Here is a 19,840-nt window from a genome sequence, read left to right as displayed (position 1 = left end):
GGTTATTCTTTTATTCCTAGCAATCATAGCATAGCTGATAGCAAGATGGATTTGTTATTCAAGATAGCAGGGAAAACTACTTCATTACATTAGCCCTTAATAAATGGATACACATTGATTATTTCCTGTAGTAGTATACACTGGAATGCAAGAAATCCACAATTTGCATCCCATATATGTAATCAATGGCTCACTCATCAGAACTTTCTTGAGAGTAAAGAACAATGTTTATGGTACAAACAACCATTTACCTCTGACTCATCCATGTTGAAAGGGATGAGAAATGTTATTAGATTTGTCTTATTTGGAAATGGATTATTGTCTTTTAGTAGGGAAACCTAGAAAAGGTTTACATGTATATAATACATAACACCCATGATAAAAATGACTTTGTGTGACTGTCACTTCAAATTAGCTATCTCGTAACCATTAACAATAAAGATACTATTTCTTAAGTAACTGGGGAAACAATATACAATAATCAAGAAACAAAATAAAAATGATAAAAATAAATTTCTAACATACCAATAAGCCAATAAGAAGGGGACCACTGTGTGTCCTGCAGCTGAAGCCACTGTTACAATATGACCATGATTATTCTTCATCATTGCAGGAAGAAATGCTTTTGTAGTCTTGAATCAAGTTTTTTAGTTTTTTTTTTAAAAGGAAAAAAAAAGATGTTATTATCTATTCATAACATGCTTGTAGAGATTTAAAAAATTAATATTTTCACAATTTGATAAGATCAAACATTATGTTAAATAAAAATGAATGATAAGTGTAGGTTATACTTGATTAGCCTGTGTAGTATAAAAAATTAAATAACATAAGAAAATCTAAAAAATATAAGCATCTATCTTGCCTCTGCCTCTAACTTTGATTTACCTTCTTTGTACTTGAATTTCCCCATGCAAAATGGATCTACTTAGAATTGTGACTGAAAATGTTTTTTAAAATTTCAAATATTTCTTTTTAGTAAATCTTGTCTTACTATGGCATAGAGTATGCTCTCAAGAATATGCCAATGAAACATAAGTTCTAGGAGGTATCAAGAGGAAAAGGTTTCAAGAAAGGGTCATTTTGCAGTGATGAAGAGAACCATTTATACCCAGAGAGAGAACCATGGCAACAGTGTGGAACACAACATAGCATTCTCACTCTCTCTATTGTTATTTGCTTACATTTTGTTTTCTTTCTCAGTTTTTCTTTTTCTTCCTTCTTGATCTGATTTTTCTTGTGCAACAAAATAACTGTATAAATATGTGTGTGTGTATGTGTATGTGTATGTGTATATATATATATATATATATGTATGTATGTATGTATATATAGGATCTAACATGTATTTCAACATGTTTAACATGGGCCAGCTAGGGGAGGGGGGGAAGGAGGTTATGTAAGGGTCAGTGTTGGAAAAATTACCCATACATATGCTTTGTAAATAAAAAGCTTTAATAATAAAAACAAACAAATAAGTAACAACCAAACAAGTAAATAAATACATAAATATGGAGAGACTTAAGCCCAGGGGGAAAAAAAAAGAAAGGGTCATTTTAATAGATGGTCTCACAGAGTTATCTAGTATGTGATGAATTTAGTGGGACCATATTAACTCACAAAGGCATAGAATGGTTGAGAATTATATGGGATCACCTGCATTGATGAAATTATAATTATTTTGAATTTTAAATGTTAGTAAATATTTAAACTTAAAAGACTAGATAATCTATAAGCAATGCTATTTCATGATACCATTACTTAGCAAAAGCAAAAATAGAAGATGGATTTTACAATGTAACATAAAGGAGTAAAAAGTTCTTAAGAGGGAGTGGGATATCCTAATCTGTTATAGGTAGTCAACGAATGGAAGCACATGATACAGAAAGGAAGGGAAGAAAAGATTCATTAGCTACTTGCTAAAATAAATCTGAAACTCTTTCTGAAAAAAAAAAAAAAGGATCTGGATACTCTAGAGAACAGTTACTTTTCCTCCAATGAATTATAAAGCAGATCCAAGGGATATTATCAGGTGAGAAATCATACAGTAAGTTAGAAAAAAAAGAAAAGAATAGGGGTAACTAGGAAAAAAAAAGAAATTATAAGATATACATACATACATATATACACACATATGACCTTGGACCTTTTCTTGGTCAAGAAAAGATCAAAAAAATCATTAGATTACCTGGAAATCATGTCTCACCTTATCCCCCCACCATTCCAAATGCCTAAACACAAGAAATTATTACCAAACACTGCCAAGATCTAATGGAATCACTGGACAAAGGGAAAATAAGCTACCATCTGAAAGAAAATTTCAAATAAAGCTTTCAAGAATGTCATAGCCAAAACCCAGAGTTTCTAGGTCAAAGAAAAAAAATGTCACAATTAGCCAGGAAAAAAGATTAAAAACCAACTAAGAACTAGAGTAAGCATGGTGTTCTGGTAAACTCCTGAGAAGGAAAATGTACTCTGGCTTTGGCTTAGTATTACCTGTATTTCCTCAACTCATTTTTGCAGCTAGATGGCATTGGAATCAGGAAGATCTGAGTTCAAATCTGCCTCAAACATTTACTAACTATGTGCTTCTTGGGCAAATCATTTAACCTGTTTCAGTTTCCATCTGTAAAATGGAGATAATAACAGTACCTACTTTATGGGGTTATTTGAGGACCAAATGAGAAAATATTTGTAAAATGCATTGTGGCACATAGTACATAGTGGCTTTAAAAAAGCCACTGGTGTATAGTAGGATTTCAAAAAATGGTTATTTCCTTTTTTACTTCTCTCCCTCCTCCCCCCAACCACCTTTTTGATCAGAGGAGAATCTTACAAGATTAGAATGATGTTAAAGATATTGGACTTCCCATCTTTCCATTGGTTTCCAGACATTAATTAGCTGAAAGTACCATCTGTTTTGTGAGCCAAAGAACAAAATCATATCTAAGGGGAACTTCCAGAACCATCAACAAAGTTGGGAGAAAGATCTTCCAAGAGCTAGGAAATGAGAGTCATTCCTCTGCCAAATATGTTTTCCAAAATTGAGTCTATTTTCTTTAAACTCTGTATTTATGAGAGAGCCAAAGTTTTTTTTGTTTGTTTGTTTTCAGGAGCGGGAAAGTGGCACTTAGAAATGGGAATAGGACGTTTTGTAACAACTATTTCTACTATACTCCTTTTAAACTACTATAATCCTTTTAAAAAGCTACTTAAGACAGATCTAGATTTAAAAAGCCCTGCCTGTCCCCATTCAGGCTCTTTGTCATTGATCCAATTTAATGATTATTGACAACCTAACTAATAAATTGATAAGCTGTAGTGGGGGACAGGGTAAACTACTTAAGGCTGAATGATTAAATTGGTTTTCAACTGATAATGATAGAAGGCACCTCCCAGCTTCAATATTAGAAAGCTAATCTCTAGAAAAGCTATCCCTAGGACTCTGAGAGAAAGAGGTAAATCTCCTTGCTCTGGGAGTGGAAGGGGCTGACTTAAAGAGAATGGTAGTTGAAATAAACACCTCAAAGGTCATGCTATATTTGTATTTATTTTTCTGTGTATGTGGTGAAGGGAAATTTCAGTACAATGTAAGCTCTTTGAGGATACAGACTCTATTCTTGTTTTAATCTCTTCAGTCCCTAAAGAAATTTAGCATTAACTAGCTCATATCCATGTAGTATACTCTGAACTCATAAAGTGTGGCTGTGTTGAACTGAAAAGAATCCAGATTATTATGTGTTCAGCTCTGATAATCAGTTCTGACTAGTTTCTGTCCTTTCTAAAATGCCCCTGTAAGTCTGGTCTTAAGACAATTTCAAATGAAATGATTTTATAAAATAAATTATACTTACCCAGAAGTGAGCCAGAACATTGACTTCAAATGTTTTTTCAATCTGAGGGTCCTGAGTGGAAAATAAATCTGCTGTGTAGACTACACCAGCATTATTCACTAAGATGCTAACATCTCCTACTTCTGCTTTCACCTTTTAAAAATAAAGTAAATGAAAATTTTATTAAAGAGTTACTAAACATAGGATTAGATATAATGATTATCAAAACAATACCTCTAAAATAATATATTTTTCTTTCAGGTAAAAAAAATTCCTAGGTTTACACAATTATCTTTTATTTTACTTGGCTATGTTTATTTGTTACAAGATTCTTCTCACCTCCCTGCAATGTTTTAATTTGGGCAACATGTTTTGAGAAGAAAGGAAATCAGCTATAATAATGTCATTAAAAAAGAGGGTTATTAAGACATTTTTTTTTAAACACAAAGAAGAAAGGAAACAGATAAGCAGAGCAGTTCTGAAAGTCTAAAGATATTGTATAATTTTTTAAAAATCAAATTATGGAAAATGGCGACTAATGGTTTCATATACAATTTTCTTTTTTGTGCTCAATTTTTTCAAGTTTAAATTTGGAATAAAAATTATCTAAAAATTAGAAATTAAAAGATGTGTATGAAAAAGACAGCAAAGAAAGAGAATAGAGGATGAATACATAAATATGGCAGTTATGTAAGAATAATTTCAGGAGTCCTACAGCTCACAATAAGTTAAAAATGGTGAGGGAAACTGAGGACAATAAAAAGAGAGTTTGCTTTTTTGTTTTTTTCTTTATTACAGGAAAGAAGAGAAACAAAGAAGGGACTAGGACACTTGTGGCTGTTTTCTTGGGGTGGCCAGGATAAGATCAACAGAGATAGGGCTCAGTTATTTAGCTTTTAGTTTGCTTCTAATTTCTCTTTCAAGGAAAATGAACTGCATACAGAAGAGACGAGAGTAAAAATAGCTGTAAAGGAGTTAATAGTAACGACAACTAAGGAAAGCACTGAGTAATCCTCAATGGATTCAAGTTATCTGGACCAGATGAACTCTATCCCTTGGTACTGAAAAAACAAAAACAAAACTGAAGGACAAGTTGCTGAGCCAATGTCAGTGACATTCAAAAGTTATAGAACACAGGAGAGGCCCTGTAGGAAGAGAGGACAAATGTCCTCCGCTTGTCAAAATGGAGAAGAGAGCATATTCTGCAAACTATAGGCCTGATGAATTGAATTTATTTGATGGGGAAATTCTAGAATAGATTATTAAAGAAATAAGTAGGGAACATCCAACAAAAGAAGGGATAATCTAAGAGACTTAGTTAGCCCAGCTTCACCAAAAGCTTGCTGTGCCAGATGTCTCTTTTCCCTTTTTAAAAAAAAAAAAAAAAAAAAAAAAAAAGGATTAAAAAACTAGTAGACCAAAGTAATACTGTAGATGCATTTTACTTAGATTTTTTAGTAAAGCATTTGAAATACCTTAATATCTCATATTATTCTTGTGAAAAAGCTGGAAAGGGATGTGGACCAGATACAGAGCAATCATTAAGCATTTGATATAAACTTGGAAGGAGGCCTTCAGTTGAGTGAGCCAAAAATTTGTGCTTGGTTCCAATGCTGTTGACTATTTAAAAAAAATTAATTGTATAGAATATTTACTAAATGTGCAGGTGACACCAAGGGAGCTACTATATTTTACTAGGATTTACAAGGGCCTTGACAGGTTCAAGTAGCACTGGTGTGAATGTGAACACATGAAATTTAACACATGAAATTTAATAGGTATAATTACAGTCTCAAATTTAGGTTAAAAAACTCAACTTCTCAAGAATGGACATGGCTAGAGAACAAAAGATCTTATGTTTTTAGTAAGCTCAGTTAAATGAGCAAACATTTATTAAGTACCTACCATATCTCAGACCACTCCTGTGCTGAGCTGGAAAGGTTAAATTTTGTGTGTTTGTCAAATTCACACACACACACACACACACACACACACACAAAAAAAAAATCTTAAAAGTCATATTTTAAAAATATGTCTATAGGCTTTTGTAGCTAACTGCCTGAGAGTAGTGACCAATGAACTCCAGATAGTTCCGAGGGCTACAAGCTTAACACCAAGAAAGAGAAGTGATCAGCAGAAGTGAAACACAAATTTGTTATCTCTAAGAGAGAGAAGCTCAGCAAAAAGCAAATTTTACTATATCCAGAAAATGTCAGTGACTCTGTATTGTAAAATACTTTGGCCATGTATGCTCCCTGACCTCACAGGCTCAATGCATGTCCCTGCTAGTGTAGTAAACTGTGTGCATGGAGGATAGCTTCTTCTCTATCACTTATTTCACTTTTGATTTATAATTTGCTTTGAACTATAGATCTTTAAGTGAAGAGACACATTGTCAGGGCTCATAAGACACGATTTTGAGTGGTTGTTGATCCAGAAAATTCATCAAGAAATCAGGTTCAATCTAGGTATCTTGGCATCTGTCCTGCAAACATCCCAGACTTCTTTTCTTTCATGTGCTGTCTTCTCTCATTAGAATATAATCTCTTCGAAGGCAGCTTCTTTCTATTTATATTTTTATCCCCAGAACTTAGTATGGTGCTTGACACATAATAAGCACTTAACAAATGCTTATTGCTGCTGTCCACTTTCAATCTGAAATATCTACTCTCAGATCTGAACTCCAGAACCAGGCTCCCTCAGCTCTCCTGGGGAACAGTGAAACATTTACCTTAAAAAACTCTTACATGTGGCTGAAAGATACTGACTGGTGAGTAACTGTGAAAACTCCCATAACAACAAATACTTGACAATGGGAAAGGAAGAGATCTTGTGACAAAGAAAGAAAATCAAATAGCTCTGAAATCTGAGGGGGAAGAAAAGGTAGCTTTATTTCAGTTATATTGTCCTTGAAGACACCATCTAGAACAAACAATGTATTGGAGAAGAAATGGTTGTAAAGGAAGAAGGAAGTCAACAGAATGATCTCTCTCAATGATCTTAAAAGCATTCATACATGTATTCACAAGTAACTGTTGCCAATTAGAATGGTTTGGTGGTCTTGGGTAAATATTCATTGTAAACAGTTGTTCAGTCACCATATACTAATACCAATATTTATATACCAATACCATATTTAGCCCTGGGTCTCTGGCCATCTATATTTATATCTACATTTGCATCTTTAACACAATGATAAATATTCATAGTGATGACTAGAGTCATATACATTATATACATTTGCATTATGAAACATTTTAGGAATATATTCATTAGAAACATTTTGAAAAATTTTGAGTATAGGGAGAACTAGCTAGAAAATTATCTTACCTAGAAAAGCTTATGCTTTGATGATTCATATAAGATATGTGTACATATAAGAATGATTACATACATACATCTATAAAGATGTAACAACTGTTAAAGTTAATAATTAAGGGTATATAAATACTTCTGTTACATAAAAAAAAAAAAAAAAACAAAAAAAAAACTATGAGAATGGCAGTGAGATGTAGTAGAAAGAAACTTGATTTAACTAGAACACGAAGACTCTACCTTTACACCCTAGGATAGAAATCTCTCTAGACAAGGTAGGCTAGAATTCAGGTCAGCTTTCTATATGTTACAAAAAAGCCAGTCAATCTAAGTTAGATGGTACATTCATCTATATTACACATGAATTATTACCTTCTTTGCATAATTGTAAATGTCTTCTTTGTTACTGCAGTCTACCACATAGGCATGAGCTCTTGCACCCAATTTTCTGCATTCTGCAGCTGTCTCCTCAATTCCATGCTGTAATCAAAGACAAAAGAGGTGAGGCTAGAATTCAAATTATTACCACATTGTATTTTGATCATTAAAAATTAAGTTAGCAATTTTATTTAAATAGATTTAGCAATCTTAAAAACTTTTTAAAAATAAAAATAACATTAAAAAATTAACTCTATTCTAAATGTAGAATGTGAAGGCTCAATGCTCTTCTCTAAACCTATCGTTTAGAAAGATAAGTATTGGCTCTGTTTGAGACTATAATTACTCAACAAAGTAATACAATATATTGTTTGTGGCTACAAACCTATTTGATCTTTAAGGGACTTTACAATCTGACTCTAGCTTAACTTTCCAGGCTAGCTGCATTTTACTCTCCTATGTAGCTTATGTCCCAGTCAAACTCACCTGTTTACTGGTTCCCAAAGATGACATTCCATCTCCCTCCTAGTACTTTTCCACAGTCTGCTCCTAGACTTATTTCTCTCCCTTCCTCACCCTTAAAATTCCCAACCTTGCTCAGCTCAGTTACCACCAGCTAGGGTGGTAAGATATTTTCTGATCAGACCCAGTGGTTATTGCTCTTCTTCTTCCTGAAATTACTCTATCCCTACTCAATATTTTTAGTATTTACTTATCTATGTACTTGTCTACCAAGCCTCCTCCATAGACTTGGATCTTCAGGTGAGTAGAGACTGTTTTTTTTTAATCTTTGAATCTTCAACCTAGTACAAGTACCTTAAAAATAGTAGACATTGAATTGATGCTTACTGAATTAAACTAAATTGTGTAGGGTCACAAATTTTTTCTCTTGTAAGGAAAAGAGAATGAATCGCATAGAAAGAAGGGCCGGAGCAAGAGTGAAGATAAAGGGTAATAAAATTCTGCATGTTTTAAAAATCTTTTTAAAAATACTTTCTTTATAACTGAAATTTCATTAGAAATTCTTTCAAAATGAATTTTATAAAAACTTTTTGGAAGTTTCCTATAGAGAATCCTATAGTTGAAAAGAATCCTATAGAAAAGGGCACTGCAATGTACACATGGCAAAACACTATTCGTCTCACACAATTTTTGTGTTCTGTCAATATGGGGAACTATTGGAGATGATCAAACTTGATGATATTACTGAAAAGTTGTCTTTGAATGGAACTGAATCAATGACTGTGCCCCCAAATGGAGGATGAACATGTTAATGTTGAAATATCTTGGTAGTAGGCTCTTTAAATAATTAGTGTCTTTTTATATAATTGTTATCCTATTATTAGATTTTTTAAAAATTGCTTTGCAGGGTCAGTATAGTGCTGAGTTTGGAATCAGAAGACTTGGATTTGAATGGACACTTATGAGTTGTGGGATTCCAGACAAATCATTTAATTTTTCTGGGCCTCATTTTCCTCATCTGTAAATTGAGGAGGTAAGGCTAGTTGACCTCTATGGCCCCTTTAAGTTCTCCATCTCTAATCTTTTGTTTCTAAATTATGATGTCACTAATTTAATGGCTATGGTAAACTCTCTCTACTATTCAATAAATCAGTCAGCATCACTTCCTAACACCTACTTTGTGCCAGACATTTCAATAAGGACTAAGCACACAAGCAATTTTCATCTGCAGAGAGCTTTTTTCTCCCCAGTTCTTTTTGAGCCTTACAATTCTATCCCCTTCCCTCAGGTAACTCAACTCTTCTATGTGTCAAAGCGAAATAAAATATTGTGAGACAGGTTTCCAAATATAAGTTTTTTTGGTAGAAAACAATGCTATTCACACTGTTAGATTCAGAATAAAATCATGATTTAAAAAAAAAAAAACTTTTAAAATGAGCCCTGTATTATCTGAAATCATTAGTAGAAAGCATTTAAATAAAATCTTTTAAAAAATGTTTTACAAGAGTTCCTCCAAAATTTTGTTTAAAGTTTTCCTCTATTACAAAAAGTTTGAGAATTACCATTTTAGACTATAGTCTAGATCTTTTAGAGAGTAAAATATGATTAATTATGTTATAAAATACGGGGGGATAAGGAGATTAAATTTACTCCAGTTACAGTATCAGCCTTAGAAAAATTACAGTAATTTTAGAGAATAAAACACTTCATCGGACTATTATTACCTTTTAACAATTCACACAAAATATTCATAATATAGCTTTACATTTAAGCAATTTAAAAAAACCTTTTTTTTTTTTAAGTAATAATCTGTTTAAGATTGAGGTCAGCTTATATTTAGGTCAACAGTAGTTTTTAAAAGGGTGTTTCCAAAACTGACAAGTGCAAAATTACTGTTAATTTAGTCAATATTTATAACTGCCCGAAAAGACATTATTTAAAAAAACAGTGAAAATGTACTAAATTGCAATGAGTGAGTCAGAACTGATAGAATTATTGTGATGTTGAGAATAGAATAATGAATCTAAAATCAGAGGATCTGGGCTTAAATCTCAATGTGGTTTACTATGCTGCCTTAGCTGTCATTTAATATTTTTGAAGTTACCCTTTTTATAAAATGTGAGATGGATTAAATGATAAACAATGTTTCAGGTAGCTCATTATATTAGATCATTAAACTCTCCCTAAACTTGTTTTCATTACTCCATGGCTATGAGTAAAACATACCCAATTACAAATCTCTAAGACTAAGCATTTTGGTTGGGTAGGTAGTGATCCTCCTAGCTGAGTGAAATAAAAGTTACCTCAAATCTTGTTTTGTATCACTCTGTCCCACTTTAAAGTTGGAATTATCATATTCTGACCCCAACACAGGAACTCCATAGGCTGAACTCAGAAGGGTAGAGTAATGTCCCAGGCCTTAATGTAATCATCCACAACCCTTGGTAAGCAACCCTTGGTGCACCTGAAAAGTTGGTTTGGGTAGGGTCAATTAGTACTCCTCACCCTAAACCTGGTTCTCTACTAGGGCATGGAGAACAACATACTCAACAAAAAGTATGACCCATAAGTCGTTATTTATTGCTTCTAGAAGATAAGGCATTTAACAAAGTAGGCAAGGAGAAATCTGAAAAAAGGTCAGCTTTAGGCTTTCTTTGTGTGCTTGGGGGCATAATCATGACACACTTTTATTTTCATCAGTAAGCACAAATAGGTTTTTATTTAAAAAGTATTCCATTGTATTTTACAGGATTTCAGTGATTTCGTCTAGATTTCTAAAGGATCTCAGAAACCAGTAAACCTCCCCGTTATTCGCCACTCCCCAGCCTCCCTCCTGCCATTTCCCATTTCCATTTTCAGAAGTAGAAATGAAAATGCAGGGGCGTTATGGGACTTGCTCAAGCTCACAAGCATCAAAGGAGGGACGTTGAATCCTGGTTCTCTAATTCCAAAGCCAGTGCCAGAAAAGCTCAAAGCACACGAAATCTTAGTTAATCTTACTGAGAGGTTCATGGCACCTGTGAATCAAGTAAGAACTGTATCAAAGATACTAATGATCGTAGGACCAAATTCTTTTTCTTCAGGCTGGAACAAGACGCTTAAGAGACTGGCTTCTCTCACTCCTTGCATCTGGGCAAGGGACGAATGTGAAATCCTTAAAATAAGAGGATCTTTGAGATCAGATACAGGGAAATGAGGAATAAGGGGAGGAGGAAGTCAGATGAATAAAATCGTGTTTTATTACTGGTGGACCGAGCCCAGGATTAAGAACTAGGAATTATGGCTTCTCTGTTTATCACATGACCCTAAAAAAACACATTTAACTGCTCTATATTTATTTTTCTTCCAACTATGCAATAAAAATAATTCTACATACATGTCTCACTGGGATGTTATAAGGTTATAAGGTTCATTCCTGCAAAAGGTTTAAAAACAGAATAGTGCTATTACCTTATTGATATCCCACAGAACCAGTTTGCTTTTAAGTTTGGCAAATTCATAAGCAGTGAGTCTTCCAATTCCATGACCAGCTCCAGTAATAAGTACAATTTCTCCACTGACTGATTTTCTCTTCTTAGGAATAAAAAGCTTCACAAAAGATTCTAGGGTGGAATAAATCAGAATAGGAAGAAGCAGAAGCAGCTCCAAAACGACGTACATTCTAGCAGCAAAAAGCTGTCCAGTAGATCAGCGCCTCGAGCTAGGAAGCTCCTCAATGAGAGAAACAAACACGGCCGAGAAAGGCTTCTTCCGCCCCTTCCGCAGGGCAGCGTTTTGTGAGGTCTTCTGCAATTGGCTCCGATGACAATGCAGACCGATTGCTCACTAGCCGGCTTCTCGCTCCAGGGAGGGACAAAGTCCTGATGGGAGCAAAGCTCCATCGCTCTTGTTTGCTCTGTTTAAAGGGTTTGTGCTACTGAAGTTAACTTTCCTTCACCTTTTTTCCAATTTTCTGAAATCGTCCTGATTGTGAGTTGTTTACTCTCACCAATATTGATGTACTGCTTCCCGTTTCTTCCAAGAAACGCGAAACGAAAACATTTTGGGTCAGAAAAACCCTTCTTTGAAGGTTGATGATTGACATCTCCATTTTATTCAGGAAGCATTTATGATTTCACGGCCTGAGTTAGTGAGGTCTATGGAGATTAAAATTCTGCTTTGTGAGGGAAAAAAATGAGATTAAAATATCTTAAAGTTTTCTGTAAATAAGTTTCTTTGCGACAAAAATGTTGTCCTCTCAAGGGCAAGTAACCAGTGAGAAGTGTGGTCAAATGGAAAAATGCAATTGCTCAGATATTAAAGAACCAAAGTGTTACTTGTCTCAATGACACCCCTGATTAAGGAATTTAACTCAACAGATTCCTTGATAAAATGAAGCTCTCGTCCTTCCCTATACCCGTGACCCTACAAAGTCCTTGCTCCTATCGAATTTAGGTGGTGATGGAACTGCAAAATAAAACTTCAAAAATCATCATTTCTACCTAACAATTAAATCCAAGAGAAAAAGATAGAAAGGAAGACACCATTCAAAATAATTATAAAATGCATAAAGACATCTCTTAAGAGGATTTTTGAGATCAGATACAGGGAACTGAAGGTAAGGAAGGAGAAAGTCAGATAAATAAAAATCAGGTCCTCTTATTGGTAGGCAGACATATTTGAGGATCAATCTCCTGAAGCACTCCAAATATTGATATAAATTTAATTACAAAATATTCCTTAAAAATATTTTAGTTGGAGACATCTTCGATGTTCAAGGATGAACATAGTAAATGACATAGCAAATTAACAATCAAGTCAATCAATAAACACTTATTAAGCATCTAGTAGGTGCCAGGCATCCACAATAAGCTAAGAGAAAACTACCAAAATTTCTTAATCGTTTTAATGCTATACCAATCTTAATAATAATACCTAGCATTTATTTAACACCTACTGACATGATCTATTGATGGGGATCATCACTATGATGTGGGGATTGTCACCAAAGGATGGCAGGGACCAAAAGTTGAGGTCTGGTTATGTGAAGAATTCACAATAGCTATTCTCTTTGGCAAAAGCTAGATTTATTTAGGGAAATAGGTTACAGACAAAATGAAGGGATACCATAGACACTGGGAATAGTAAATATGAAATAGAGTGGGAGAGCATATGAAAGACAAGTTCCTCAATGGAACTCACAATTATCCAGTAAAAAGGGAAGTACCCCAGGAGGTTGGGGCATGTCCTTAGCTGGCAGGCTAAATCTTGAAAGGAATTTAGCACCCTAAAAGAGTTAGCTGTAAGCAAGAAAAGTGAGGTTGGGAAACATAGTGGAGTTAAGAAAGATACTATGTAGCATGAGGGAAAGAGAAGGAGAGGGGGAAAAGGAAAAAAAAAGGGAAGGGAAAGGGGAAAGAGGTCTTTAGAGTACTTTGCAGGCTGACCCAAAGAAAAGTAGCAGCCCTGGGATGGCCCACAAATAGAGAAATTATAACCTTATAGAGAAGGTTTTATAGAGAAATTTTAACCTTAGTGACATGACTGGGATTTCTACAGAGCGTAGATCCGAGGCGTTTGATATAACTTGGATTTCAGGCTCAACCACCTCCCCAAAGAATGGGACTATGATTTCTATCACAGCCTTCTACCTGCTTGCCCCAGGGATCAATTCCTCTACTACTACAGCTTACAATGAAGAACTCATCACCTACTATGTAGCAGATACAGTGTACAAATATCATCTTGTTTAATCCTCCGAACAACTCTTTGAGATGATACTATTATTATCCCTAGAAACTGAGGCAAACAGATTTATTTGCCTCAGGTCACACAGCTAGGAAGTGTCAGAGGCTTGATCTGAACTTAGATCTTCTTGATTCTGGACCCTGAACTTTATTCATTAGGTCACTCAGCTACCTTCAGCCTATTAAAGTGATACTTTACATAACTCAGTAGAATAATAAAATTCATCTGGAAAAACAAAATATCTAGAATAATACAGAATGAAGGAAAACTAGCATTTTCAGATCTTAAATTATATAATAAAACAGGTGTCATCAAAACCATCAGGTGTTGATTAAAACAGAGATAAATAGATCAAGGGAGAATCAGAAACAATGGATCACAATCACCTGGTGTCTGATAAACCAGAAAACATAAATTAGGAAAAAACTCCTCATTTAACTCTTGGTGATATTGCTCTGTGAACCTAGGCAAGTCACAAGCCCAACTGCCTCCCTCCACAAGAAAAGAAAGAAAGAAAAGAAATTAGGCTTAGCTCAACACCTTGCTTCATATCCTACAAAATATTTAAAATGTATATTCAACCTTAGTTTTAAAGATTATACTACAATTTTTTTCAAAAATAGCAGATCAAATTACATTTAATAGCTATGGTTAGATGATTTACTATAACCAAGGTGATGGGGTGCATCTTCTAGGTAAGATGTAACAATAACCCTAATGCCAACTGACCTTAGTAGTGATGTAATAAGAAATGATGTATTTCTTCCCTTAGGTTATCCTACCCCACTTTACTCTGTAAGACCTGGAAGCTGTGGTCATAAATATTGCTGGTTGTCAGACCATAATCTGTTGATCATTGATAACTGTTTCTGAGACAATAATGATGTGCATACCAGATCACACTTTCATTCCCCAGCTTTACTTCAAAGCCATAAAATTAGCATATCAGTGACGTGAAGCACCTGGTCTCTCTCACTTTTTCTTACAAATTTATTTTCTTGCTTCTGGTTCTTTATTAACCTATTTTGAAACTTGACTGCCTTAATTGGTGTTACAATTGTAATAAAATTTTTCCCTTGACTTGGAGATGTGTAGGAGCCTATAAGTTATTTTGAAATACTTTGCAACACTGATCTGAAACCCCAACATTTTTGGTATTTCCCTTTTGAGCCCCATCAAAGGGACTGAAGTAAATACAAAAGATAAAATAGAATATGAATGGCTCCAAAGAAGAATTACAAGAATTCTTTTCTACCTGCTTGGCAAGAGGGAGAAAGGAGATTTTGGATATTGAACATTTTTTCCAAATGCTTTCAATTTAGTATATCAATTTTGTTGAATTTTCTTCTTCTTTTGTCTTTCTTTAAATATATTGTTTGTTATCTGGGATGACTCTGATATATTTAGGGTAGCAATTCCTAGTTCCAAATGTTATGTGTGGTGTTCAGGCACTAAATGATGAGATTAATATAGGCATCAAATGTTGGCATTTAGCCATATGAAGAATTCATAATGGCCATTCAAGGCAGAAGGCACGTTTATTTAGAACAGTTTATAGACAAAATGAAGGTATACAATAGACACCAGAAATAGTAAATCTGAAGTAGAGTTGGGAGAGCATATGGTTAGGGAGGAAAGAGGTTGTAACAATTAACAATGGAAAGGACAAATTCCCTAGTGGAACTCACAACTAACCAGAAGAAAGGAAATACTCCAGGCAGTGGGAGTCTTAGTACTGAAAAGAACTTAGCAAAGCTCTTCATCATAACCAGATCTTTTATAGAGGAAAAATAGCCTTGGGGGATTTCCCAGGTGTAAAGATGGGAATTCAAGAAGGAGGGTCAAAGAGCCAGAAGGCATGCATCTAGCAGACCAGATCCCAAAGATATGTCAATCAAGATGATCTGGGAAAGCTAACTTCATTTTTGTATGCAATTATGTTTGATAGAGTTTACATTATGACTGTCCTAACTTATAAAAATAGTTTGGAAAAAAAAGTTAGGGAAAATTTGGGAAAAAAATAAAGTTTGGAAAACAAAAGTCGGGAAATTTTGGGAAAACACAGTCGGGAGATTTGAGGGAACAATTTTGGAATGGATTAAGGAATTTTGGTCTCAGGTAGAGAACATGCTGCCTTGTGCTTCCATCATATTTATTACTGGTTGAAAAATAGAAAAGTTGGTCAGTGGGACAAATTAGGAACATAAGATTAGGGAGGAGAAAAAAAAATGACATTTCCTCTCATGAATACTTTTACCCTAATTGATTTCTGTCTGATTCATTGTGTTGCTTAAATGGTGTAAGTTCTATTAAAAACCAAGCTAAAAATGGAAAATTACTTGGCATGGAGTGGCTCCCTCGCCAGTCTGGGAAAGCTAAATTCCTCTCAAGATTGTTTTTAAAGATGCTAACAAGATTGGAGACAGGATGGAAACTCTAACTTCACATTATTCAATATATACAGGGATAATCTGGGAATTTGTTATATCTGATAATAGTCATTTGGGCTTCTTCCTGACAGGGAAAGAGAGCAAATCATATCAATGAAGAAAGCAAAACTGAATAAATAAAATACATAATATAAGTGAGAAGAAAAACAACAACTATATTAAAACTAGATGCTACTGAGTTTAATGTATTAATATACCAAACTGTGTATGCTTAAGCTTTTGTTGATAAAAGCAAGATTCAGTGATGATCATCCCCTCCCCACTTTCTCTTCCATTTTATAAATTCATCTTTGTATACTGAATTATGAAAAACATGAATGACCATCCTTTTTTGGCAAAAGGTAGATTTCTTTAGGAGAAGAGATTACAGACAAAATGAAGCAAAGCAGTACAATAGATACCAGGAGTGGCAAATATGAAATAGAACTGAGAGAGAACATAGACTAATCATTTAGCTAAAGAGAAAAACTCCATTAGAAAGAAGGCACTATGAGAAGAGAGACCCTTTTTTAAAAATTTTCTCTTCTTTCATATATTCTCCTTTTAAGGTCATCAACACAGAAAACAAAAACAAAAAACAAAACTGATTTAATCCCTCTAATTTAATTCTTGTGACCTTTAATAGTGAGGTAGATCAGTGTAAAAGATTTGAGTGATGACTTTGGAGACAGGAAAGTCCTGAGTTGGATGAAGAAATTTGTTAATGTTTCTGTTTGAATTTATAGGTAATTATGCAATCTGGTACTTTTAAAGATAATAATGATGATGATGATGATGATAATACTTATGACAATATCTAGCACTGATACAGCATTGTAAGGTCTGCAAAGCTCATTACAAATATCTCATTTTATCTGTGAGATAAATGCTATTACCCCTATTTTACAAATGAGGAAACTGTTGCAGACAAATATTAAGTGAATTGACCAGGATTGTACTGCTAGTAAAGTCAAATTTGAACTGAGTTCTTCCTAATTCCAGATCCAGTGTATTATCCACTGTGCAACTTAGCTGCCCTAGATCAGTGCTAGAGTCAAAGTGGAAGAGATGGGATATTCTATGATCTTTTGTGTGTCTATCTTTTTTATTATTATTATTATTAGAGCTTTTTATTTACAAGATATATGCATGGGTAATTTTTCAGCATTGACAATTGGAAAACCTTTTGTTCCAATTTTTTCCCCTCTTCCCTCCACCCCCTCCCCCAAATGGCAGGTTGACCAATACATGTTAAATATGTTAAAGTATATGTTAAATACAATATATGTATACATGTCCATACAGTTATTTTGCTGTACAAAAAGAATCAGACTTTGAAATAGTGTACAATTAACATGTGAAGTAAATAAAAAAATGCAGGAAGACAAAAATAGAGGGATTGGGAATTCTATGTAGTGGATGTACTCATCTCCCAGAGTTCTTTCGCTGGGTGTAGCTGGTTCAATTCATTACTGCTCTATTGAAACTGATTTGGTTCATCTCATTGCTGGAGATGGCCACGTCCATCAGAATTGATCATCATATAGTATTGTTGTTGAGGTATATAATGATCTCCTGATCCTGCTCATTTCACTCAGCATCAGTTCGTGTAAGTCTCTCCAGGTCTTTCTGAAATCATCCTGCTGGTCATTTTTTACAGAACAATAATATTCCATAACGTTCATATACCACAATTTATTCAGCCATTCTCCAATTGATGGGCATCCATTCATTTTCCAGTTTCTAGCCACTACAAACAGGGTTGCCACAAACATTTTGGCACATACAGGTCCCTTTCCCTTGTTTAGTATCTCTTTGGGGTATAAGCCCAATAGTAACACTGCTGGATCCAAGGGTATTTACAGTTTGATTTTGAACATAGTTCCCAATCGCTTTCCAGAATGGTTGGATTTAATCTTGTGTATCTATCTTAACCATAATCCTTCCCTCAGTTGATCATCAAAAATTTGTACGGGGGGCAAGAGTGGCTTAAGTACATCTAGGTTGACTGTGAACTTCAAACAGATAGCAAGTGACTCTGAGACACAAATTTTTGCTGTACCTAGAAGGATTAGTTTCTCCTCAGTATCTGAGTAGACAAAGCCATGTTTATTTTAGTCTCTCTGTTGGATTGCCCAGTCTGCCAGCTTCTTCTTACCTTCTCTGCAGCTTTGTATTAGATTACCATGAAGACTCTTTGTATATTGCTTTTTAACTGCCTCCTAGCCAACTATCTGTACCTAGTTCTTTGATGGAATACTCACTGACAGAATCTTCACATTCCATAATTACTCAAATTTTGGATGGATGTTCACTGACTATATATGGGAAGATATATTGATAAAAGGAGTCTACACAGGTTTCTTGGTGCTCTCAGAAATGACATTATCATCGTTTGTCTATTTTAGCTGCATTGTAAAGCTATCTCCCTTCCATGGAATCTCTGACCTCCCTGCTATCTGCTAGGAAAAATAAATGATAGTAAACCTCTAATCTTTGCTCTATCATATGGTAAAATAATGGTAATGAGAGAAAAGTAGTAATGCAATCCTGTGACAAAACCTCCCTTGTTCCCTTGTCAGGCACATAGTTATTTCAACATTTGGTACTTATAAGGAATATAATCCAAGGATTAGACTTTGTGAAAGCATTACTTTAAATGCTATATATATATATATTTTTTGATGAGTGACAAAATTTTCTCTCAGGTTCTTAATTAGATTTATAACTCATTTAACTCTCACTAAATGATCATATTTTATTTATTGAGCTCTTCAGAATCCAATTATGTAATCAATGCTCCTTTGTATTTCAGGTTGTCTAGGAGCCTTGTTTATTTTTATAATACTCCTTGTTTTGGAGAGACTAGGCATAAAGTAATGTCTTGCTAATTCTTGTTATAAATGATCTTTAAGGTCTCTTTCTAATGTAATATAGAATATTTGATTCTATCTATGACTCATAAAGGTTTTTAAAAATAAAAATTGGAATAAAATAAAGACTAAAAAAATAATCAGGCTAAAAGTTAGAGATAACATTTAATTTCCGCTCTGTACATAATTCTCTATCATACTTTAGGTTTCTAAGAAGCTTTATATACTCATCAAAAAGGCATATTTGAAGAATGAAAATGACTTGCAAGGTTATATAGTAATAATGTTGGCTTATTTTCATGAGCACATCTAATATTTCTTTTATTTCCTTTCTGAATTTGACAAATGTACAATTCTTTAAAGTCAATTCTTTAAAGTCTATTTTTTACTAGTAACTAGTCCCACAGTTAATTTTATTTTTTATTTTGAATACAAGTAAAGTTCTTTTTTATAAGAAAAAAAATGAACAAAATACTCATTGCCCAACTTATGGTAGGCGGTGATGATTTGTTTAAAAAGAACACTATACAACTGAAAGTACTTCAACAAACATTTATTTTCTTAGCAATTTAAGATAAAAATATTTGATTTATCTTTTTCTTCCTGTAAGACTTTTACAGAAGAGGTTTTCTCCTGTTATGAAAGATCTAGGTACACTTTGGGAACTCTTCAATTACTTAGATATCGTCTCTACAAGATCTCAATACATAAAACAGTTTTATTTAAGTAGGTAAATATATAGGAAGGACCTAAACATGATTTCATGGAGAATCAAGAAATTCCATTCCTGGGACCACTATTTCCTTTAGGGTTATATATAGTCTGC

At 34.0% G+C, this 19,840-nt stretch overlaps 1 protein-coding gene across 1 annotated transcript in view; it reads right to left on the bottom strand.

Annotated features, from left to right (window-relative positions):
* Nucleotides 1-11,781, bottom strand: part of HSD17B11 (hydroxysteroid 17-beta dehydrogenase 11) — a 28,051-nt gene extending 16,270 nt beyond the window's left edge. The window contains exons 1-4 of the mRNA XM_051963884.1: nucleotides 11,436-11,781; nucleotides 7,518-7,625; nucleotides 3,852-3,983; nucleotides 526-632 (exon numbers count right to left, since the gene is read on the bottom strand). Of these exons, the coding sequence (XP_051819844.1) occupies nucleotides 526-632; nucleotides 3,852-3,983; nucleotides 7,518-7,625; nucleotides 11,436-11,645 (557 nt within the window). The 5' untranslated portion in view covers nucleotides 11,646-11,781. The remainder of the gene's footprint in view (nucleotides 1-525; nucleotides 633-3,851; nucleotides 3,984-7,517; nucleotides 7,626-11,435) is intronic.
* Nucleotides 11,782-19,840: the final 8,059 nt, after the last annotated feature.

Source organism: Antechinus flavipes, chromosome 6 (genome assembly GCF_016432865.1).
Source record: "Antechinus flavipes isolate AdamAnt ecotype Samford, QLD, Australia chromosome 6, AdamAnt_v2, whole genome shotgun sequence".
NCBI lineage: Eukaryota > Metazoa > Chordata > Mammalia > Dasyuromorphia > Dasyuridae > Antechinus > Antechinus flavipes.
The sequence above is the reverse complement of the archived record's forward strand: the minus strand, read 5'-3'. Positions and strand labels throughout refer to the sequence as shown.